General features: G+C 39.4%; 1 protein-coding gene across 5 annotated transcripts; it reads left to right on the forward strand.

The window, feature by feature from the left end:
- Positions 1–23,997, forward strand: LOC122986852 (AP-2 complex subunit alpha-2). 5 transcript variants are annotated; one of them, XM_044358341.1, is made up of 23 exons: positions 1–238; positions 4,043–4,111; positions 5,784–5,926; positions 6,060–6,253; positions 7,836–7,965; positions 8,089–8,190; positions 8,298–8,406; positions 9,924–10,074; positions 10,420–10,588; positions 12,591–12,728; positions 12,812–12,994; positions 13,839–13,936; positions 14,120–14,351; positions 14,641–14,805; positions 15,062–15,151; positions 15,804–15,937; positions 16,076–16,158; positions 16,283–16,372; positions 16,554–16,677; positions 16,768–16,884; positions 18,564–18,633; positions 19,846–19,986; positions 20,080–23,997. In XM_044358341.1, the coding sequence occupies exons 1-23, from the start codon at positions 172–174 to the stop codon at positions 20,155–20,157; spliced, it is 2,877 nt and encodes a 958-aa protein (XP_044214276.1). In that variant the 5' UTR covers positions 1–171; the 3' UTR covers positions 20,158–23,997. The 5 variants fall into 5 exon arrangements, with proteins under 5 accessions (XP_044214276.1, XP_044214520.1, XP_044214360.1 ...); XM_044358585.1 differs by having other exon boundaries at positions 2–238; positions 5,746–5,926; XM_044358425.1 differs by having other exon boundaries at positions 2–238; positions 19,846–19,980.
- Positions 23,998–24,244: the final 247 nt, after the last annotated feature.

Here is a 24,244-nt window from a genome sequence, read left to right on the forward strand (position 1 = left end):
CTGTTAGGTGTTGCTCGACATGTATTGAACGCAGCCGCAGTTGTCTGGTTCCTGTCTCAGTCGCTTGCTGACTGCTGGTTAGCAAAACAACTTTGAAACAAAGTTATTCCATACTGTGAGACTTATTGTTACACACCAGAGAAAACCTGACATTAACAGGGAGCGGACAAAATGCCTGCGGTCTCTAAAGGGGATGGGATGCGTGGCCTGGCCGTGTTCATCTCTGACATCAGGAACTGTAAGTTTGTTTATCACATTCATACACAGCTCTTGGTTAGCCTATAACAAGTTATTATAACGTTGGCCAACATTGGAGGTCTGACGGGTGTTTTCGGGAATAGGTTCAGTCAAGAAGAAGAGTGTGTCTCTTGCCCTTTCTATCCGCAGTTTTGTTAACTTCACCGTATGAAAGTGGATTTTGACAACCACTCAGCTGGCTAGCTAATTAACGTTAGCTGCTAGCTTCCAGTAGCTAACGTCATGTCGAAGGGCGTGGACCGCGCCGCTAACTGGAGATGAGATAACGCCAAATTGGCATTTTCTATTACACTGTAGCGTTTCAGGGTTTTTCATTTTATAGCTTTCGTGAAGTTTTTATGTCAGAAATCAACAAATTCTCACTTTCCAGCTCGGTCTGGATGACTCACTGACTGTATTACCAAATATTTGGGCAACGCTGCGACTGGCAGTTGCAGTACGTTAGACTTGGTGAAGGCTGTTTCAGGTAACGCCAACATCAAATGGACGTGCACAGCTAACGTAATGAACAGCTCGAGTCTATTTTAAATATAGATTTTGCCAGCATGTCCAGCTTAAAGTGGGTTTAATCGTCCAGCTAAAGCTTACATTTCCCCATCGGTTTCAAGCGTCCAACTACAGAGCTTTACAAGAACTGGCTGTCAGTTTTAGGCAACTGCCCAATTGTTAGTGTAAGAAGATTTGTACATAATTACAGGCACCATTATGACCACACACATACACAAATACCACTTATTCACACGACGGTGAAGTTAGCTTTAGAATCGGGGGTTAAAGGAAAAGTTGAGGGAAACATAAATAATGATATTTAGCGGCTGGTTCTCCGTTTTTTTCACCATTTGTACTTCTGAAAAAGTGTTAGAAATCGTAACAAAAAGACTTAACGCTTCTTAAACCTTCCTCCTAATTTGTCAAACCTTTATTTTGCTTGTGAAAACTGAAAAAGGGCGATTTCACTGCTCCCCCCCAAATTCAGATAACATTTGACTCGGTCTAAATCAAAAACCATTTTATTTGGACTTGTCAAATTTGGACTAGATTGTCAAGAAGACTCCAGAGAGTCATTAAAACACAGATTTTTCTTTATTCTATTTGTGAAAACTGAAAAAGGGCGATTTCCCTGTTTTTTCTCTATTCAGAGCACTCGAGCAGTTCCACTATACTATGACTTATCAACTCTTAATTATGATATAGCCTTGTCCAGATCTGACAATTCAAAATATAGTGGTTTTTGAACCGGAACTGGATTAATGTGTTCTGAATGGAGAAATATCAGTGAAATCGCCCTTTTTTCAGTTTCCACAAATAGAATAAAGGGTTCATAAATTTGGAAGTGGGTTTAAACAGGCTTTTGCTAAGATGTCTAAAACTTTTTCAGACGTGTAAGTGGTGAAAAAACGCTAAATATCTTCCCTTAACTTCCCCCTTAACTTTTCCCTTAACCCAGAATCACAGTTGTCTTATTGACTTTGAACACAAATGTATTTCTATAAGGCAGAACTGTTGCCAAACATTTGCCTAACATTTCCACTTTCCCTTCTGCTTTTCCCTCTGCCCCTTTTTACAGTGTATTTATATGTAAATACAATTTAATAAAGGATCTAGAACTAGACATGGGCGAGAGTTCAATAAGCATGTCAGAATTGCGCTTAAAGGGCAGGTTCACAATTTATCAAGTGTGTCCTAAACCAATAGTCAGGTGTCTATATGAACAGTGAAAGAGGTTTTCCTCGCTGTAATCAGTCCTCCCATTCATACTGGCCATCAAAAGATCCCCTTCAAATGTGCTTTCAATGTAAGTGATGGGGGCCAAAGTCCACAGTGTGTCCACACAGTCATTTAGTGTAAAAATGCATTCAGCATTCTGAGTTAGTCACATCAAGTGGATATCTGCCACATTTACAGTCTTTTTAGTATCAAATTCCCTCTTTGTGTTTCCTCAGACAGTGTTTCCCTGTTGAGCTGTGGAAGTATAGTAACAAAAAGAGGGACTTTGGCACTAAATAGACTGTAACGTTGAAAGATATCTACTTGATTTGAGTAATTTGGACTACTGAAGCTTCATAGTAGCTTAAATACCTCAAAACTTAAATACATTTTTGCACAGAAGGAGGACTGTGGATTTTGTCCTCCATCACTTACATTCTAAGTGCATTATGAAGGGATCTTCTAATGGTCAGTATGAACATGAGGAATGATTACAGCATCTGTCTAATCTGTCAACCATTTTCTCGATTAATTGATTAGTTGTTTGGTCCATAAAATGTCAGAAAATGATGAAAAATGTTGATCAGTTTTCCCCAAAGCCCAAGATAACGTCCTCAAATGTCTTGTTTTGTCCACAACCCAAATAAAGAGGCAAGAAAATACTCACATTTGAGAAGCTGAAATCAGAGAATTTGGACATTTATTTTCAAAATTATGAATTGACTATCAAAATAGTTGGTGATTAATTTGATAGTTGACAACTAATTGTTTAATTGACTAATTGTTGCAGCTCTAATTACAGCAAGAAAAACCTTTTTAATGTTCATTTGGGCACCTGACTTGTTTTAAGACGGACTTAAAGAAGCGTGAAACCATCCTTTAGGAATTCTGCTGACAGTTTGAAAGTGATTGACTGAGAGGCACATTGCATTCACTTAAGTAAAAACATTAGAGAGGAGATTATTATAAGTTGACTTTCACATCTCATAATTATGATTTACATTCTTGTAATTATGGCAAAATTATATCACAGACATGATGACCTTGTAATCATAAGATCTTCATCTCATAGTTATGAAAACTAACATGTTGTAATTATGATATCTTTACCTGATAATTTAGAGAAAGTGATTTAAGGACAGTGTGAATAGTCATCACCACTTGAGAGACTAGAGAAGATAGAGATTACACAATCTGTTTAAATTTGCTTCCTTGCTTTGAGGCTTTTTAAGATACTGATGTCACTGACTAATGTGAACAACATTTTGTATGTCAACATTGCTCAGGCATTGTAATTTGTTGGGAATGTCCAGTCCCAACCACACAACCAGCTCACACTCATCTACTCGTTGTTTTTCTCAGTCCACCAGTCTCAGCTCCTGCAGGTCATTTCACTGTTTCAAAACGACTTCTTGTTACAGTGTATGCTGTTAGCAACTGTCAGCAAGTACACTTAGACCCAAATGCAGTCTTAATGAAGAGGCTATATAGCTACCACAAGTTTTCTGGCTATTATTTAATGCTGATGTAGTGTCTGTGCTGAAGAGGTTGTAGCGTGTACGCTCTCTCTGATAGAAGGAGCACAAACTGGAGGACAGATATCCTTCTTTGGATTTGCTCAAACCAATCTGTTTCCTGTTAACATTTCTCTAAACATCAGTGTGCCCTTACTGCCACAACAACCCATAACCTCAGTTCCTGTGGTTACATTCAGAATGGGATATCCTTTTCTTGTAGTTAGGAGATAATATTGTCAGGCAGATTTGATAGTTATTTGTGAGAGAGCTTTTTTTTTTTTTTATTTATGAGGTAAAGATCTCATAGTTATGAGATGCTGATCTCATAATCACAACACACAGATGTTGCTAAGTCGTTATGAGATTCAGAAGCTATAATTACAGGAACAAGTCTCCATATTCTTTGGGGGGTGAATGCAATGCTTCTTTGTAAATGAGAGGTAATTTAGCAGTTTCAGTATTTCAGTGTGTGATGTAGCTAATATGTCTGTACATGGAGCTCCACTGTCCTCAATTAACCCAACATATAACATGCAAAATATCTTAATTTTTTTTCACAGGTAAAAGTAAAGAAGCAGAGATTAAGAGGATAAACAAAGAGCTGGCCAATATCCGTTCCAAATTTAAAGGTAGGTTAACAATTCTGACAAATCCATGCGAACATTCAGTAACAGTGAAGCATATGGAGGGCCAGGATCCTACAGATTATCATTCAGTCCGAAGGCTGATCCCGATCACCTGGAATCATGAAAACCTTTACAGCCTTTGTTGTCTTCTATGGTACATGTTTTCCTGTCGCTGCTGACTTTGCCCCTGTGACTTTCTTAATGACTGCTGCTGTGTCTGCACCGTTAAAAGTTCACACTCCTCACTGTCAATGTGTCGTTCTTAATGTGCCGCTGGTGTTGTTTCTCCTGCCACCTGTTCCACACCGCCTAAAATTAGTTTGCTCCAGAATGACGCTGCCTTCTCTGCCCATAGCACCCAGCATTCTGCCCTCCTTTATTTCCTCTAGTATCTACTCTCCTGCCCCCGCTGGTTTCCAAGGCTTTCAGGCCCACAGTTCGACTGTGTTTATTTTACTGTGATTGTCTCTCCGGTGTGTTTGTCCTTTCCATTGTACATTTTAATCTGAGACTATCACAGGCAGTCCCATCCAACTCCGTGGAGAGATTACAACCCTGTTCTATTTCCTTCTTGTAATCATACCCTTCTTTTCATGATGCCCTCTTATCAGGTAGTGGTCCTTGAGATCAGAAACCTAAAGCGTGTGAGGGGTTGTAACTACAAAATCACACGACCACTCGTTTATATTGTCAGTAGCTGACACTGGAAACTACCCAACATACTTAAAACTCTTTCTTTTCAACTCACCAGCCTGATAATGTTGAAATTTATGTGCCATGGTGTTGGGACGTCTGCCTCTGAAAATGGGCAGATACTGACTGCTCAAAGCTTTGACAAATTAAACAGCAAAGTGTGATTACAGAAACACAGTCCTTGTTCATCACAAGCCTCTGACGACAAACGCATCCTGGACTAAACTAAGAAAATAAAAGGTTGACTTGAACATGACCCCGGGAAAGTCCTTGTAGGAATTTGCATGCTTGCTATCACCAGTTTCCTACAAAAAAAGTTACACCACTTGTTTAAAGTCTCACACAAATCAAACCTTGATCTCAACAAACATCATTATAACTACAGTAGAAAGGAGTTTTTGTTTCCCTGGAACGTGTCTTCTTCACTTGCCTTGTTTACCCCAGCCCCTGAAGCTTCTCTAGTTCCCCATTTAAAATTAACAGAACTGAAAGTGTTTCCAATCTATTACCTAAACCTGACCATGTAGCTTGCAGAGTTTGTTGTGATCACTAGAAACCACTAAGCTTGCCTCAAATTCTTCTAGCTTGCTAACATAGGCTAACAGCTACAAAGATCCCCACATACAGGGCATTCCTAAGACAAATAATTAACTTTTTTCTTACCTTGAATGGAACTTATTACATATTAGGATTATTGGGAGGTTCTTTAATTAGTGGCATATTTTACAGCTGTTTTAAAATATCACCACGCAGTTTTCCAGAACAACAAAATAAGCAGACTTTTGTCTTTGTTTCCTTTCCTTGACTTGAGTTCTGCTTAGTTTAATCAAAATGGGAAATTAATGTGGATTCGTCTTTGATACTGTGCTCACAATGTCAGATCATTGAAAACCCTGCATTCGTGACTTCATTCAGACATTCAAATCCATCTTTGTGGTGTGTGGGTGTGGACGTGTGTGCGTATGTGCTCGTGTGTGGATAGGAGACAAGGCTCTAGACGGCTACAGTAAGAAAAAGTATGTCTGCAAGCTGCTCTTCATCTTTCTTTTGGGCCATGATATCGACTTTGGACACATGGAGGCTGTCAACCTCCTCAGCTCCAACAAATACACAGAGAAACAAATTGTAAGTAGACAGAAACACACAGTCCTCACACATTTATGAAAATTAAGAAATCATTGTACTTCAATAATATAACATGGTCTCTTAAGCAACTGTGCAATCATTTTAATCAACATTTTACCGTGTTCCCTTTCAGGGTTACCTCTTCATCTCAGTGCTGGTGAACTCCAACAGCGACCTGATCCGTCTAATCAACAACGGCATTAAGAATGACCTGAGCAGCCGCAACCCGACCTTCATGAACCTGGCACTGCACTGCATTGCCAACGTGGGCAGCAGAGAAATGGCTGAGGCTTTCGCTTCAGATATTCCCCGCATCTTGGTGGCAGGGTGTGTGCACAAATACACTCTGCTCATAGTGCCTTTCTATACGGTAGTTTTCATTGTCGGTGGTGCATTTATTTTCCTGTTACTGTTGATAGAGGCCTCTCTGTTAACTGTTGACTCTCCCAACATTGTATCAGAGCTGTATTACAGTAAGATATGGCTAATGCAAACCCAACATTTCCTACTGCTGCTGCTTTTGTTGTTAAGCAACCGCAGGAAGTTGTTGCATCAACAGAATAACACATTTTCAGCACTTTTCTTCAGTGGCCTGTCAGTGGACTCTGATAAACTCCAAACTAGGGTTTGGAACGAGGGAAAACATAGCTGCACAGGCCTCTGTGAGTCAACAGGTAGAAGTTTCTTGTAAATAGATCTGTTGCGGTCTCATGCACTTTTATAGTTACAGCCTGTATATAGTTATAGGTTAGCAGGGCGGTCCAGATTATTAAATTGGGTGCAGCTACTCTTTAATTTTTGCAAGAGAGAAATGGAACAAGAAAAAACAGGTGAAATGAGATGTTGGATGCTAAGCTGCAGGTGTCAAGCTCAGTTTGTGTACACCTCCAACTCGCCATCAATGCAAACAGTTCCTGATAAGTGTGCCATTATGTTGTGTGGAAAACCACTGAACTGTGCATACAGCATGAGATCAGATGGTAGTTATTCATGGCATGATAGAAGTTATACTTATTCCTATTAGAGCAATGTAACACAGTGAATCCTTTCAGCCCAGTTTGTTTGGCTGCGCTGTAATCAGATACACCTGTTGCTCTTATTCTGTTGCATTTCTGACAAAGTAGCTGCTCAAGGCATGTTTGCTGCCTTAGGTGGTCAAGTGTGATTTGAATGTCACATGGGGACCTTTGCTATTTTAATGCACTTGCTATTACCACCAGTAACTATAGGTGTCACTAAATCAATCAGGACTGAAGTCTTAAGGATTCAAACTTTGAAGCCGGAGTGCGGGACTTTTGTCTCCCCCTTCTGGCAGTGAGAGTAGTTACAAAAACCCTATGGACACGTGCCTACGTCATAGGCTCAGCTCTAGCCTACTCTGTCGCTATGTTTGTAAAACAGTGGATAAATTGTTTAAGTTTTGAGCGTCACTCAGCCCCCACGAAATGACTTGTTTCACTATCAGAATTTGATCCTTTCGGTCCGATATCATTTGGAAGGTCTAGAGGAGCTGCACGATTAAATTATTTTATCCCCATTCAATTTAGCAGAGAGCTAACTGGAAGTTAGCCGCTCACCTGGCGGAACTCTCTTGTGCGTATGCTCTGCCCATAGAGCGTGTGCAGTATGCATTCATCTGGCCAGTAAGGGAATGTCAAACCAGACACCAGAATAAAAACTCTGGTATACTGTGAAATACAGAGAGATTTATCTGGCGGTGATAGACTTAATCAGCATTGTGTGAACTCGTTTGGCAAGGGCTTGAATGTAACAGACGTTCATTTATATGTAAAAGTTCCATACTGCAGGTTTTAAGTGTGAAGTTGTGAAAGTGACCATTTGAAAAGTATATTGTATATAATGTGTTGGATTATGATGAGTGAAGTTGTGTTGTGCTTGCCTGGAGCAGGGACACCATGGACAGTGTGAAGCAGAGTGCAGCACTATGTCTGCTACGACTCAACAGGACGTCTCCTGACCTGGTACCCATGGGTGAATGGACAGCCCGAGTGGTCCATCTGCTCAATGATCAGCACCTGGTAAGCCTCACTACTATCCTAAGACCCAGTTACACTCTGTAACTTCTGTGTACCTGAAAAATATTTTCCCTGGATGATGAAATGTTATGTCAGTTGGTCTGTATTTTTTCTGTCTGTTTTTAGGGAGTGGTAACAGCAGCCACCAGCCTTATCACTACTCTGGCTCAGAAGAGTCCTGATGACTTCAAGACATCCATCTCACTGGCTATAGCCAGGCTGAGCAGGGTGGGTGTCAATCTGTAGCTTTACACAGTGTCTTCATCTCACTGATGTTAAAGGTAAAATGTGTTTCTGACATCTATTGATGTGATATCTTGTCCTTGCTTGTCCAGATTGTGACTTCAGCATCCATCGACCTCCAGGACTATACATACTACTTTGTTGCTGCACCCTGGCTGTCTGTTAAATTACTGCGTCTGCTACAGTGCTACCCTCCACCTGGTATGGTACAGAACAGGCCTGTGTTTATGGAAGAGAAAATTAGGTCAGGTGGAAAGATAAAGTCCTGTCACCTGGAACTTTGAGCAGCAGTCGTTAGAGATTCTTGCATTTACAGTTGTTTACATCTACTGTAGATTCTTCTTAACTTTGCAAGGGATGTTCGATGTTTTTCCAACAATTTGGATATCTTGCCAACTACTATCCAGATTGAAAAGGAAACTGATATGGATATTCATGGTTCCCATATCAATCTTGATTTGATGATTCCAGTTTTTGACATTACTGGTGTTTGCCCTCTTCTTTACTGCCAGGTCAGATTATCAGCTTTGTCCACAAGGTAACTAATGGCCATATTTTCATCAAATTAGCTGTGGGTATAGGATTAAACTATTGATTTAGGGAATCCCATTGCCTTCCCTCTAGCATCACCCTCCTGCTTGAAACATTAGATGCTTGCAAATCCCAGTATAGTAGTCAGCCGTCTAGCCGGCGGCCAGCTCTTGTGGAACTTCTTGCTTGACAGTTAATAACATTCTTTCACACAAATCTTCCAATACAGAGTAACGACATTTTTACAGAGCTTAGAGTTTAAGGTAATATTCAGGTTATTTGCTTTCCCTCTTAGTGTGATGAGAAGATCTATATCATTAAGTACAGTGCTGGAATTATTTAGTCTAGTTTAAAATAAAGACTGGAGTCAAGGAGAAACAGCCAGCTGGCTCTGTCAGAAAAGGAAAAAAAAACACACCTACTCACACCTCCAAAGGGCAACACACACTGCCTTATTTCACATTATGTAAATAAGACTGCTTTAGAGGTGTAGGTAGGCTTTTTAAAAACTTTGGACAGAGGTATGTTCCCCTGCCTCTAGTCTTCATGCTAAGCTAGGCTAAACACATCAAATATTAGCTCTGTACTAAACACAGAATCGTGAGAATGGTATCAATCTCTCAGAAAGGAAGAAAACAAGCATATTTGCCCAATGATGGCTGCACGCATCATTTCTGAGATGTTTATTCCAACAGTCTTTAATACAAAACTGCCAGGTTTTGATTACTTGGTTGTTTAAAAATAGGATAAAGTTGCATAATGCAAGTTTTGGCTATGAGATGACAGAAAGTAGAAATTATGTCAGTTTATCAAATTCTTAAAAATAATGAGGCGGGAAAAATGACTTACACATCCAGCAGAAAACCAGCCAGTCAAAGATTCATTCACATTTTAGAGCTGCTTTGGTCTGCTGACTCCTGACAAAAATATCTGAGCCTCTTTAGATTGGCAGATGTTCAGCTCTCTTCATCAGGTACTTGTTTACTTCAGCTTTCCACTACTTTGAGCTGGGCACAGAGTAAACTGCAAACTGAAACAACAAGCCCACAGTGGCTGAAAGCACTAACAACCCAGAGGTTGATTTGATTCACTGTTAATATCAAAACATATTTCATAATGTAGACCTTATACTGAGTTTATGCAAGTAATGAACCTAACCTAGCCTAACCTAGCCTTTGTTGATGCAGAGGATGCAGCGCTGCGAAGTCGTCTGACAGAATGTCTGGAGACCATCCTAAATAAAGCCCAGGAGCCGCCCAAGTCCAAGAAGGTCCAGCACTCCAACGCAAAGAATGCTGTTCTGTTTGAAGCCATCTCACTCATCATCCACCATGACAGGTCGGTCAGATTCACTGTCAATTTGGGTTCAATTTCCTAGGAATTTTACCCGCAGGTCACTGTATAGACTTTTAGCAAATAGTGATTTCCATCATTAGTTGTATTAGATTCAGTTCAACCGTAGCAGACTCTAGACTGTAACGCTGCATTAATAACACCAACAACAGAGGAATGTGCTCTGACTTGGATATGATTTATCTTAAAACTTCACATTAAGGTCACAGGACAAACCCAACTGTCATCAGTACAATCTCTTGTGTTGTGCAGCACTTGTGGTGTTTTTGGATTTTGAAATGTGTGTTTGCATGTAAACACTCCAGCTAATTGTTGTATCTCGTCTCTCAGTGAGCCCACCCTGTTGGTTCGAGCCTGCAACCAGCTAGGTCAGTTTCTGCAGCACAGAGAAACCAACCTGCGTTATTTGGCTCTGGAGAGCATGTGCACACTGGCCAGCTCTGAGTTTTCTCACGAGGCAGTAAAGACGCATATAGAAACTGTGATCAACGCTCTTAAGGTGAGTCCTTTGATAAGTGTTTTCAGGTTAATGTGAAAATGATGTGTACGATTTGGATGACTTGTTTCAGAACCTAATAGTTCTCTGGTCTTCCATGTTTTGTTTTAGTTTTGACCATCAGACCAGTGGTAGTCAGGAGTCTGAAATATGAAACTGGAATAATTATTCATGTGGTCAATGATTATTTACAATTAATGAATGAATAATTGCATTTATAAACAAGTTCTAGAGTGAGCATGGACAATCTTTGTATAACATAATAATCTCAACTCAAAGGTCCACTTGCTATCTTTTTGGAACTTTCCACTGTATCCCATGTTTTCATAACCACTTTATAACGGAAATCATAACTCCTGTCTCTGCTCAAAGATGGTCATTGAAAACTTCAAAAAACTAGTAAGTGGACCTTTGAGGTTAGTTTATATTTTATACACAAGTTCTAGAGAGAGTTATTGAATTTACATTTAAAAATGGTAATAAAGTTATAAAATAATCAATACATTTTCCAATTAATAAATAAATGATATTTTAGATTTTAAGAGGGATTTGCAAAATATTTTATGTAAAGACTTTAAATTAACCATCTTACCTAATTCCTTTGTCCATGTTATAACATCTTGTCTTTCATTTAAATGTAAATACATGGCAGCAGTGTGTCACACTAAAATGCAAAGTGACTCCAACCCACAGGGTGGTTATAGGAACTGATTCTAGCTGTGTTCTGTCCTGTTAACCACAAAGGCTTTCTAAGAAAGATGCTCTCTCAGTTGTTTGATATAGTTTTTTACTGCCACCTAGTGTTGTATGTGAATATTCCTCAGAACAGCTGAACTTCATATTATTAAACATCATAAGATTAGAGAATATACAATATATAAAACTTTTCATAACAGCCTTATTGTGATAACAGTAATTTATTTATGTGAAGATTAGTCTAAGTTTCAAACTAAATCCAATTTTGATAACAGAAACTGCAAAATATTTTTATGCCAAACCAAACCTGCACATCATATTCATGTTTACATGCCAGATGTTTCACATCAGCAAATTTAATTTTGTGTTTGAAGACTGTCTGTCCTCCAATTTATATTTATTGATTTTAAGGAAATGTGGAGCTCTTTATATCATTCCAGGAACACAAGAGTAAATATTATTACAAGACATGTAGGAAAAAACAGTAAAATGAAAAGACAACCTGTCACATTCTCAGGAGACACATTCATATTAACTATGATTAAAATCTAAACAGGCATTTTTTTCAATTTCTATGTAGGTCCAGAAAAAAAGGGTCGTAGGAGGAAGAATAATCTTTTAATGTTTTAAGCACAGACTCGTACAATGCTTTTTCTACCACTAGACTCACCTTATATTTCAAATGTTTAGCCTTCAGCTACTTCCTGTGCTGTTATCACACCATCATAATAACTGAGAAGGCACATTTGGTATGTTTGGTATTTGAGATCTATCCTCTAATAAAAATCAATCAAGAATTGCATTAATTACTGAACCAAACCATCCACCCAGGACTTCTATCACTTGTACATTGAAGCACAAATTATCCTTCATCAGTCTTATTCTGTGGAGTCTTATTGGTTTATGACAATATCTCAATTTAATATATAAAAACTTCATATAGTGTAAAGTTCTTCTTTGCTTCCTTTACATATTTACCACATTCTGCCCACATTTTCCATCTTTAAATTCTTTTCCCAGATCATTCTGTCAAAACAGTTTCACATATGATGAATCATTACCCATAAAGTTGTTGGTAAATTTCTAAATATTTATAATCCACAATGTTTGTTGTCTGTGTATATCTTGCACAATCTCTTGTTTGTAAATACTTTCAGTAATGTTCTTTACCCTTAAGAACAATATTGTCCAGTTAAATTTCCGTAGGACATAAATATACCTTCTTTTCACAGATATCCAATAGTATGGAATTTAAGATCTGTTGCAAGTGTCATTTCATATCTTGTGTTGATATGTGTTTCCTACACAGACTGAGCGAGATGTGAGCGTGCGCCAGCGGGCTGTGGATCTGCTCTATGCCATGTGTGACCGCAGCAACGCCAAGCAGATCGTGGCAGAGATGCTGAGCTACCTAGAGACGGCTGATTACTCCATCAGAGAGGAGATAGTGGGTCACCCATTCAGGCCTGTACACCACAAAGTTGCCCTGTGTTCCACTCTCGCCCTCAGCCAGTTGCCTCTCTTCCTCAGGTGCTCAAGGTGGCCATCCTGGCAGAGAAGTACGCTGTCGACTACACCTGGTACGTGGACACCATCCTCAACCTCATCCGCATCGCCGGGGACTATGTCAGTGAGGAGGTGTGGTATCGTGTCATCCAGATCGTCATAAACCGAGATGATGTCCAAGGCTACGCTGCCAAAACTGTTTTTGAGGTGGGTATGGAGCTTTGTGCCATCACAGATCGGCTTTACTGTCAGTGCGCACCCTCAGTGTCAACCTCATCAGTGTTATAAGCAAATGTATCATATATATTTTTTTAGAATATGTGGGCTAATGATCTGGCCAAAACCTACTACATAGGTGCAATTTTAAAAAAACAAATCCAATCCATACTCTAACTATCATTTTGTACAGTGCAGCAACTCCTGAGCCATTTCTGGTACTTTTAAATGATAGGTATTGGCTAAATAAGGTGATTTCTAGTCCTTTGCTTGCTCCGGGTGCTCCTGCTGTCACAAAGGCCCCTTTGTGCTCTATTAAAACACTGGGAGCACACAGCGAGCGCTTCATTACAGAATATTAGCAGAAGCCATCAAAGTAAAGCTGTGATGCAAGTATTTTCAGAGTTATTCAGCTGTTGAATTGTATAACAAATGTAAATATTTGCCTGCTTTACACTAAGTGAGCACTTTATGTTAAGAGAAATATTTGTTTGAATCAGACTCTTGCCAAGATTTAGAAAAACAACATTGGATTAAAAAAAGAAAGAGAAGTAGTAGAGAAATAACCAAAAAGTTATGACTGTTAGGAATTAAGTTTGATCAGTGGCAGTCAAGAGACCCTTTGAGCTGACTACACTTTACCCAGAAGAAATCCTCAAGGAGCCCATGCAGTGGGAAACAGTATGGGCTCCAGAGGAATTGTATCCTTGTTACTCGACTCTGTTGGGTCCACATGGACATGCTGGCTGGGTGGTTACCTCCGATTCTATTCAAACTCTCACTTCTTCTTTTTTGTTTCTAACCCAGTGCTCTCATGCTTTGTGAACACTTGCAGGCACTACAGGCTCCCGCCTGCCATGAGAACCTTGTTAAAGTCGGAGGTTACATCCTGGGAGAATTTGGTAACCTGATTGCTGGTGACTCGCGCTCCAGGTACAAACAGCATCCACAAAAAACCCGAACACGGTGCAGTGTTTAACATGTAGAAGAAGTTAGAGGAATATAATGTTGTCTATCAGCGAGTACGGTTTAATATACAGTGGAATTATCAGCATAGAGTTGACCTGAAGGATAAGAAGCCTTACTGTCACTGTTTTATATCGTCTTCTCCTTCAGCCCTCTGGTCCAGTTCAACCTTCTCCACTCCAAGTTCCACCTGTGCTCCGTGCCGACGCGGGCGCTGCTGCTGTCGGCCTACATCAAGTTCATTAACTTGTTTCCAGAAGTGAAGGCCACCATCCAGGACGTCCTGCGCTCAGACAGCCAGCTCCGCAACGCTGATGTGGAGCTTCAGCAGAGAGCCGTGGAGTACCTGAGGCTCAGCTGCATCGCCAGCACAGATATATTGGTTAGTGATTTCTGCAGGGAGTGGACAAAATACTGAAAACATACAAACAGGCTCACACACACTCAGTAGAGTCATAGAATACATTTGCAGTGTCTTAAATTAATACAAAGTGACTTTCCACAGTGTCATCTAGTGACTGTATTGATCATGAGATGAAATGCATCACAATCTATTTGATTCTGTGTGTCAGCAAACGATTTATGGAAAAACTGCTAAAATTGTTAATTGCACAGCGGTGCAGTAGCTGTCTGTGTACAGTATTCCTTCACTCTCTCTGTCCCTCCCCCAGGCCACAGTCTTAGAAGAGATGCCTCCGTTCCCAGAGAGAGAGTCTTCAATCCTGGCCAAGCTGAAGAGGAAGAAGGGTCCAGGCCACCTGCCGGACATCGATGACGCCCGGCGGAACGTCAACGGCAGCACGGAGCACAGCGAGAGCAGCGAGGCCACAAGCAAGGTAACTCCACAGTGCTGGAATAGCTAGCAGTGACACTTCATTTGCGAAGAAATGTGCATCATAACAGTTATACTCTTTTTATTGTGTATCGATAATTACTGGTTTCCAGCCTTTTGGCCTTTGCCTTTATTTTCCAGCGTTTTTTTTAGCCTTTCCTTGATCTTCACTTCCACTTGTCCTCTCTTCTCCTTCCCCGTCTTCACCCCTCTATCCTTCCTCTACTCTTTCTGTCCCGCTCCTTCTCTTTCTCCTTCAGTCTTCTCCTTCACTGATGACAGACCTTCTCCCAACCAACAGGCCCCGCCCTGCCTCCTCTAGTCCCATCATGCTCTCTGCTGGGACCATGGTATACTGATACTGTCGCTAGAAGCAACACATAGTATACTGATTTACATCTTTGATTCGTTACCACTGCAGTGGAAACTACTCTTGTCTTATATACACTCACTGAGCACTTCATTATATAGAAAGTGTTATATATAAAGTGCTCAGTGAGTGTATTAACTAACCATGCAGTTGGATTTTTCTGGGAAATGCCTCTATGTCACATATCATTAAGCTATTTCTGTGTTATTGTATGCTTAAGTATTTTGCTTAGAATGTTTCCTATTGAATCATGTCCAGGTGTTACACATGTTTATTCACATCTAGATAGAATCAGTGCTAACATTAGCAAGCTAGGCTAATTCACTTCCACTATCTCCACTTTCTGAGTGGAATACAAACGTAGCAGGAACAGCTGCCGATGGAAACACCCACTCAGATGCTTGAGGTTGAGATGCTGTTTCCACAAATTTGTCCAAACAGTTTATTCTATTGTGAAAAACTGAAAACTATGCACAACAGCCGTGGTATTATTATAGTTTATATTTCTTTACTAAACAAATGAGGAAAATGCTAATGTCAGTTTGATGTAAAAACTTAGGTTGAGGTTTTGGTGTGCTGTGTGTGCAGTTACTGTATGTCAAAGATAATATTTGCTGACTTTCTCCCCCCAGAGTTCCACCCACCCCTTCACAGACCTGCTGAATCTGAACTCCACCCCCTCAGCAGGAGGCAGCCTGCTGATTGATGTCTTTTCTGACAACTCAACTCCTGCCTCCATGGATGTGTCTGAGGAAAATTTCTCCAGGTGGGCTCACACTGTGCGCTTGGTTGATGAAATCAGTAGAGAAATACAGTTTGCAGCATTTGCTGCTTTGGACTAAATTGCCCCATTAGTGAAAAATGCAAGTTCTCAAACGTCTTCTGTATGTGTGTGTGTGTGCAGATTCGTTTGCAAGAACAACGGCGTTCTCTATGAGAACCAGCTTTTGCAAATTGGACTTAAGTCTGAGTACAGGCAGAACCTGGGTGAGCAGATTTACAATATCAAATGTGCATCTTTCTGTTTTGGGAAATCTCATTAGATTTAATCAATTTTGCTGGTATTTTTTTAAGAATTTAAAGGAAGTGTTTATCTTCTGTCATACCCCAGGTCGTATGTATGTGTTCTTTGGCAACAAGACATCTACCCAGTTCCTCAGCTTCTCCTCAGCGGTGGTCAGTCAGGACACGCTCAACACTCATATCCTTTCTGCTGCTAGTTAGATTATTAGTCATGTTTTAACCCACAGGAAGTGCTGCAGTTAACGTAACACAAGTAACTAGTTCCTCCTCAGTACACTTGTACTTCAGTTCTGCAGGTGTGCTGAGATGAATACTAGCGTAATTTTGGTATCAGAAGAATTCTTAACCATGGCTTCCACAGCTGAACGTCCACGCTAAGACAGTAGACCCCATAATAGAAGGTGGCGCTCAGGTCCAGCAGATCCTCAATATCGAGTGTGTGTCCGATTTCACCGACGCGCCAGTGCTCAACATTCAGTTCAGGTTGGTGCCTGAATGCGACTTTTTAAAAAAATGTTGACATGATGAGCTAATTATATAAGCTAATGTCTGATTCTGTATATGTGTGGACAGATATGGTGGAGCCCTTCAGAACATTGCAGTGAAGCTCCCTGTGATGCTTAACAAGTTTTTTCAGCCCACAGAGATGACATCCCAAGACTTCTTCCAGCGCTGGAAACAGCTCGGCGCGTAAGGTTCACTTTACATGATCAGTGTAGCAGGAGAAAACTTCCCCTCATGCTTCTGTGTACTGTCACAGTCAAATAGAGATGTGCATTCACATCAAGAGCATGAATGGCATTCAGTCAGCCAAGCTATGTTAGGTCAACATTCAGCTCAACATTTCCCTCTACAAGCATTGGTGCTCCAGCCCAAATGTGTCGACATGTGTTTTTGCATTAACTACATAACATACACAAACTGTACATTTGCAGTAGTAATGGTTTTCTTTTTTACAAAAGACATTTTGACTTGACTTTGACATTTTGACATTTTGACAGTAGGAAAAGCACATATGTAGATAATAAAATGAATGAGGTTCAGTTTCCTGGTATTGTGCATGCTGACTCACTGTCACACTGTCAGGACTTACTGGGACTACTGGGACACACTAACGAAGCTTTTCCTGCTGTGACAAGTCAAAATATCTGCTGTACAAAAATAAAAGTAAAAATGCCAAAAAAAAAAACAACAACACTGGTGTCAACTTCTAAAATGTGGTTATTTTGGTTTTATGTTTAAAAAAAAATCAAGCAGTTTGAATATGTCAACTTGGGATTTGGGTAAAGAGTGTTTTACTATTTCTGACATTTTATGGACAAATCTATTTAAAAGAGAAATGAATCAACAGATTAATCAGTGAGGAAAATAATCATTAGTTGCAGCTCTGTTTCATTTCTTGTACTGTTTTTATCTGATTCCAACTAAGTGGATAAAATATCCTGATTCACTAAGCTCTGAGCTTAACAAATCTCTTATTGATATGTTTTGTTATTAGCATTGTCCAAAACATTCATTTTTAGCTGGTGTTGCGTCTGCCAGTTTAAATGACAAACATTGTCTGCAGCAGATTATATACACTGTAATGAAAGTTAAAGGGACACTCCGCAGATTTTACACATAATGGTCATGAAGAATCAGGTGTGCAGCAGTAAGCAGGCTCCACCTGTGGTTTCAGGATCTCAGATACACATTCAGTGGATACAGTAAGGGCTACCGATTATTTTAGTAATTGAGTATTCTACCGATAATTCCATCGATTGAGTAATTGGATGCTATGCTAATGCTAACATTAACGTTACCTGTCGGGTCCACTCATGCTATTGTGGTAGGCTAGTTCAGTTTTACTTACACTGTACAGAGTTTTTGTTTTGTTTCAGCTTCCTGTCGTTTTCTCTGGCCTGTCTCTTTTCTTCGCCCCGCGCTGTTTTCTCTCTCTTCCTCCATTTTGCAATCCACGCCGTCAAATCACGTCTTCTTGACGTCATGTGTCTACAGTGCAAGTGCGTTGTGCGATAGTAATCATCTGTGCAACAAACAATGTGCTGTATATAGTTACATGGATTAAACGAAGATGATTTTTAGTAATCGAGTTTTTCGAGGAATCATTTCAGCCTTAGATTTGATACTGGATGAGACTTTATAAAATCCCTTCAAACCTCACCTATAGTTTATGTGAAAACAAAGCTTTGTAAAGTCCTTTTGACCTCTCTTGGAATTTAGGTGTTGTATGAATGCAAGTATCAACATACATTTAACAGATTGAGCTTCACATCGGCAGTATTTATTGCAGAGGCCTTGTCATAGAAAGGATTCCATTGCAAATGTTATTGTCAGAAAACTAATCTTCTCCTCTCTCTACCCTGCAGTCCTCAGCAGGAGGTTCAGAAAATCTTCAAAGCCAAACACTCGATGGACACTGATGTTACCAAGGCCAAGGTAAAATATTTATCCTCCGAGGAAACCTTCTTCAGACACCTTTACAAATGTACCAGCTGGTTGTGTGAAAATCGACATGACATGCTGTCATGTGAGCCACTAAAATATGATACGATATTTAAAATCATAGAGGAAATCTGTCTGAATGAATTGATTGTTTGAAGTGCCAAGTTTGGTTATTGTTGTTCCACTTTTGCTTTTCCACTTATTTAATTAATGATGTTATGGCACATTTTGTCTTTGTATTTTATTTAGTTATGTCTCAGTCATAAAGGATGCATCATTTTTTTAAATATATAGCAGCTTCTCAGAAAAATTGCAATACAGTTTTTGACCTTTTTTGTTGTTATTTTTCCACTAAACAACAGTATTTTTTAAATTCAGTGGGGGTTTTGGAATGCACAGATAGTCCTGTGTATATACTGTAATTATTTGCGTAAGACAGATAATATTTTTATAAAACTTCAGATTGTACATTCATAAACATGAGCAGTTTGTGTCCATCTCTTATCTGTAATACTTGGTAGCATATAGACTTTGTCAGCCAAGATAGAATTTGGTATAACAATCATGACTCAGGATCCAGTTACTCCACATATAGAGTATTTTTAATGAACCTTTTGGCCCTGTAGTGAGTGTGCATGTGTTCCCAGGGAGCATGCTGGCATCAAACGGTTAGATGTGTTTGTTGTGTTACAGATGGTTCAGTTTAGAAATGCTGAGATGAGTTTGCTGAGGTACGGTATAAATTTGTGGAATGTGAGCAACAGCCTGGGAACAAGAGCTGCCTAAGAAGCCAACTTCTTTGGAATGAAAATCCTTGAGGTGCCAGTTCACCTGTTAACTTAGAGGTTTGACTTTTATTAGATGTTAGTTTGTGCTGTAATTAGTCACATTTGCAAGTGTTCTTGATTTGATAATTTATGTGGAAATATTGTGCGTCTTGGACAAAACTGCATGCCCAATTATGCAGTGACTCATTGAATATGCCTTATTTCTTGAGATCCCAACATTTCAATACTCCTGGAGGGACTGACTACACCTTGATTGTAACATCAGAATCCAGGAATTCTGGAGATCACTCTTGAATTGAATCACTATAAATTAAGTTGATGGGGTAATCATATGGTTGGTTCACAATTTCCGGATTTTTTCCCCCCACATCACTTTGCTTTATTGTGTGCATATAATCATATCCTCTTTTTCCTGCAGATCTTAGGCTTTGGTGTAGCTCTGCTGGATGGGGTGGATCCCAATCCTGCAAACTTTGTTGGAGCAGGAGTCATCCACACTAAGAGCACTCAGGTGGGCTGCCTCCTCAGACTTGAGCCCAACGAACAAGCAGAGGTAAAGGTAAACACACACACACACACACACAACCCTGTGTTGAACCATAATATATCTATATATTGTGTAACTGTGTGTGTGTGTGTTTTTTTTGTTCAGATGTACCGTCTCACCCTCCGGACCAGCAGGGACTCTGTGTCTCAGAGACTGTGTGATCTCCTCTCTGATCAGTTCTAGACTCGACACAGCACCAGCATTACCACACATTTACTCTCCTAGCCTCACCTTAGATTGGAATTGATGTATTGTACAGTGTAAATTCTTTTTTTATTTGACTTACTCTACATGTAAATGAAAAGAAATGTATTTTTGGCACACAGCTTTACTAATATGTCACTGCTTTAAACCTGCCTGTACTGTATGTGTGTGTACTCACACTGTGAGCACCTTAGCCGACATGTTGCGGGTGGTGCAGGAGGCTCTGAATGCTTCTCTGTAGTGTTCTGCAGCTCCAAAGTTTTGAAATTGTGTGTTTTTTGCTGCTTGAGTACTGCCTTTCTTCTCATTGAAACATTTTGAGGAGTGTTTAGCATTAATTAGATTACCAAGCGTACCAATGAATTCAATAATCGACTGTTCTGATAGCGTTTCTATGAGACATTTTATTCTTGTAGTGTTTCAAACGAGTGTTGCACAGAACTGGGAAGCTTTCCTCAACTTCTAGCCCATTTTGCACTTGTTAGAGAAAAAAAGATCACATCAGATAGATTTAGACAAGAGAATTTTGACTTGAATCTCAGAATTCTTACTTGCTTCACAAATTTGACACATCTGTCGTCTCAGGAGCAAAGGCAAAGCTATGCATTGTGGGTTTTTTTTTTTTTTAGCTAAAGGTAGACTTTGAATGCTATATTTTTTCTGTTCCATTGTGGGAATTTTTAAGCTTTGCAGAAATTTTACACGTTTAGTTTAAACATTCAAATAAAATGGCAAAATCTTACTTTAGTACACTAGGTAGCAAATGGGTAGCGATTTCTGATAGTGATGGAATTCAGTGTCAGCTTTTTTTCCCCCTCATAATATCTACAAAACTCTGGCCCTGATCTCCTTCCACACAGTTGTGCCTTTTGAGCTTTTACTACACTGTTAAATAGACACGCGTAATATTCTTAAAATCTTAAGCACTACAACACTGTCTCACTACTTTTGCCTAAATGCATTTATTCACAGAGCACTTTCCAAACTGGTAATATTTCTATATTTCAATACCGCTCGGTGTATTTTCTGTTTTATAAATTGTACTTTTGTCATATACCTTGATGACATATTTGATGTGGCCTCGTCTTTTAAAACACACACAACAGACACTAAACCAGACTCCTAAAAGTGGGTTAAGAGGTCTTAAAAAATGCAGCCTAAAATGCTCCATGCATACACATAATCTGTGATTTTGAACAATTTGGGAATTTGGCAAAATCAGCCACTCTATAAAAGTTGAAATCCAAGACAAAAGCTTTAAATTCTGGCCTGTTAAAGGTGGAAACAGATAATTTTTATATATTTTATGTTAAATATGTTCCATATTTTGGGAAATAAGTTTATTCACTTCCTTGCTGAGAGTTAGATAAGGAGATTAATAACAATCTAATATATGTTCTAAAAATTTGAGGCTGGAGCCAGGAGACAGTTAGTTTAGCAGAAAGACTGGGAATGGGGAAATGGCTAGCTAGTTTCTGTCCAAAGGTTAAAAAAAAAACAAAAAAAAAAACCAGTTTAAATTTCTGACTGCCAGAATGTCTAAAGCTCACTAATTGACCCGTTATAACTTGTTTGTTTAATCAATACAAAAAATGAAGTGTACAAACTACAAGTTGTGACTTTCTGTTGAGTGTGGTGATGACAACACTCTAGGAAGTCACTGCACCCCGCCAAGAGATAGTTCTGCATATAACACTTCGTAAAACCATTTTTTGTACGGATTAGACAAATGAGATATAATGTGTTCCCTAAGTTGTGATCTTTAGAGCTGCTGGAAGGCTTTTTTTTCTTCATCTTTGGACAGAATCAATCTATTTTTTTCCAGTCTTTTTGCTAAGCTAAGCTAATCGACTCCTGGCAGGAGATTCATATGAAATGGACAGATATGAGAGTGGTATCGATCTTCTCATCTAATTCTCGGCAAGAAAACAAATAAGAAAATGTCTCAAAGTGACAAACTTTCCTTAAGAGCTTTTGTTCAGCAATAGTAATCGCAATAAATAAGAATATAAGAACAAATGTAAGTGAATACTAAAAGAATACATCTGTAAATGGTGTTTAAGTGGTTGGCCGACTCATGAGCTCATCAAGTATCTTAAAGTGGAGCTGAGAAGCTTTACTCTGAGGTCTCATTTTACTAAGTTGATACCATCTTTTAAAAATGCTTATAGGCCTTCACTATGCCCATAACCATTTCTCCTTATATATGGGCTCATGTCTTGTTGGATATGAGGTTTCACATCATTTAAATGCAGTGGACTCAGACTTTAGGGTGTCTTAAGGTTTATCTATTTACTGTCATCAGGCATGTGAAATCCCAGCAGTGATACAGAAGAGCAACCAGCCCAGAGTCACTGAGTCCCTTCTGTTGTTCAGCAGCTTATTGTCAAGATCACAAATGGGATGGAGGTGTGGTGCAGGATTTGGAAGCACTGATCTTCTTACTAATCTGTATTGTATACAGGACCATGGAGACACTGAAACAGGGTGATACTGTAGGTGCCAGCTGGGATTAGTTTAAAGCTCTAATCAATATTTTATTTTAGTGAAGGATCAAAGGTGTAATGTGAAGGTGTTGCTCATAGTGATGAACCCACAGAGCATTACCATCTAACAGTTTCCCTCAGTGCTACGGGGCTTTTTAGTGTCTTTCAGCTTGTTGTCTTGGTTTTACGCCTGGAACTGTTTTGATTGAGTCTCACTGCTCTCATCAGTGTCCAGATGCAGCCATGCAAAAATACTGTACAATACCTGTTGCTAGCTAACTAGCTTTTTTTGGCATTTCATATAGTATCTTTTGGACATTTTTATACCTTTATTACAGAGCGAACAGTGGAAAGATGGGGAATGATATAAAACAAAGCCCCTAAACAGATTTGGACCAGATGCATTGTAATTCATGGTTAGCGCCTCAACTTGTAAGCCACCAAGGTACTAGCTGGTGAACATAGTGAAGCATTTAGCAGCTAAAGAGCCAGACATTTTCTTCAGGAGTTGGTGGCGACCATAACAGAGCTCAAAGGTCACTAGGTCAGAGATAGGACTATGAATGATAATATTGCTCAATATTTTCTATGTGTGTAAGCAATTGTTAACTGCTAATAAGTTCACCATATCAACTTCATGATAATATGTCAGTGTTGTGTTTACAGCTTGTTTCTGATGTCCCCAGTTGGCCATAAGATCTCTTGGTCTGGTTCTTGGAACCTAGTTCTTGTTTTTATCCAGTACACTTACAGTATAGTTTGGCATTATGTTGCACTAATGTTACAGAAAACACACGGCAAGTATGCTCAGTGGGACCACAAGTTTGCACCAGAATCTAAATGGGGCCACAGAAAAACAAGCTTTCATTGGATTTGAAACAAGTCCAGGCTAAGCCAACTATCAGACTCATTGGTTCAGTTTTAACTTAATCTACAAATAACGGTTTGATAGTTACAAAGACTAACTACTGAAACTCATCCCTGTGGGCTCATTGGATTCTGATTTAAAACAGTGTCCATGCTAGATACAAGGTTATGCTAAACTAAACTGTAGATATTTTGGCCAAAACTGACATTAAGACCCAGTTTACATCCATGGTACAATATCCACTATACTCAACACTAACTTCAACTTTAGACTTTGTCATAGTGCTGTTGTTATTGTGCCTTCTAACAAGACAAGTGCTCCGTCTCCCTCCTCTGTGACACAGGGTTATGCTGCATTATTAGAAAAAATATAAAAGGCTGGATATGTTGTTGCTAAGTAAATGTAATGTCATTTAAACATCCATATCCCAAAAAATGTTTTTATGAATAAAATAAATCTGCCAGACATTGCTTGGTTTGTGACAGAAAAAGACGCATAATCATACATTATGATCATACAATATGCTCAATAAACTCACATCACATAATCCCCTCGTTCTACTTCAAAACTGGTTTACAGCTGACTGCTGGTATCTCTAATATAAGTCTTTCTGCTCGCTGGCTTGAAACTGTGAAACTGTTCCAGATGGGTTTTTTTTTTTTTGCTTTTTCGGCTGCTGAGTCTAAGATAGTCCTACCAATCTGTTTCCGTT

This window comes from Thunnus albacares, chromosome 1 (genome assembly GCF_914725855.1).
Source record: "Thunnus albacares chromosome 1, fThuAlb1.1, whole genome shotgun sequence".
NCBI classification, from domain to species: domain Eukaryota; kingdom Metazoa; phylum Chordata; class Actinopteri; order Scombriformes; family Scombridae; genus Thunnus; species Thunnus albacares.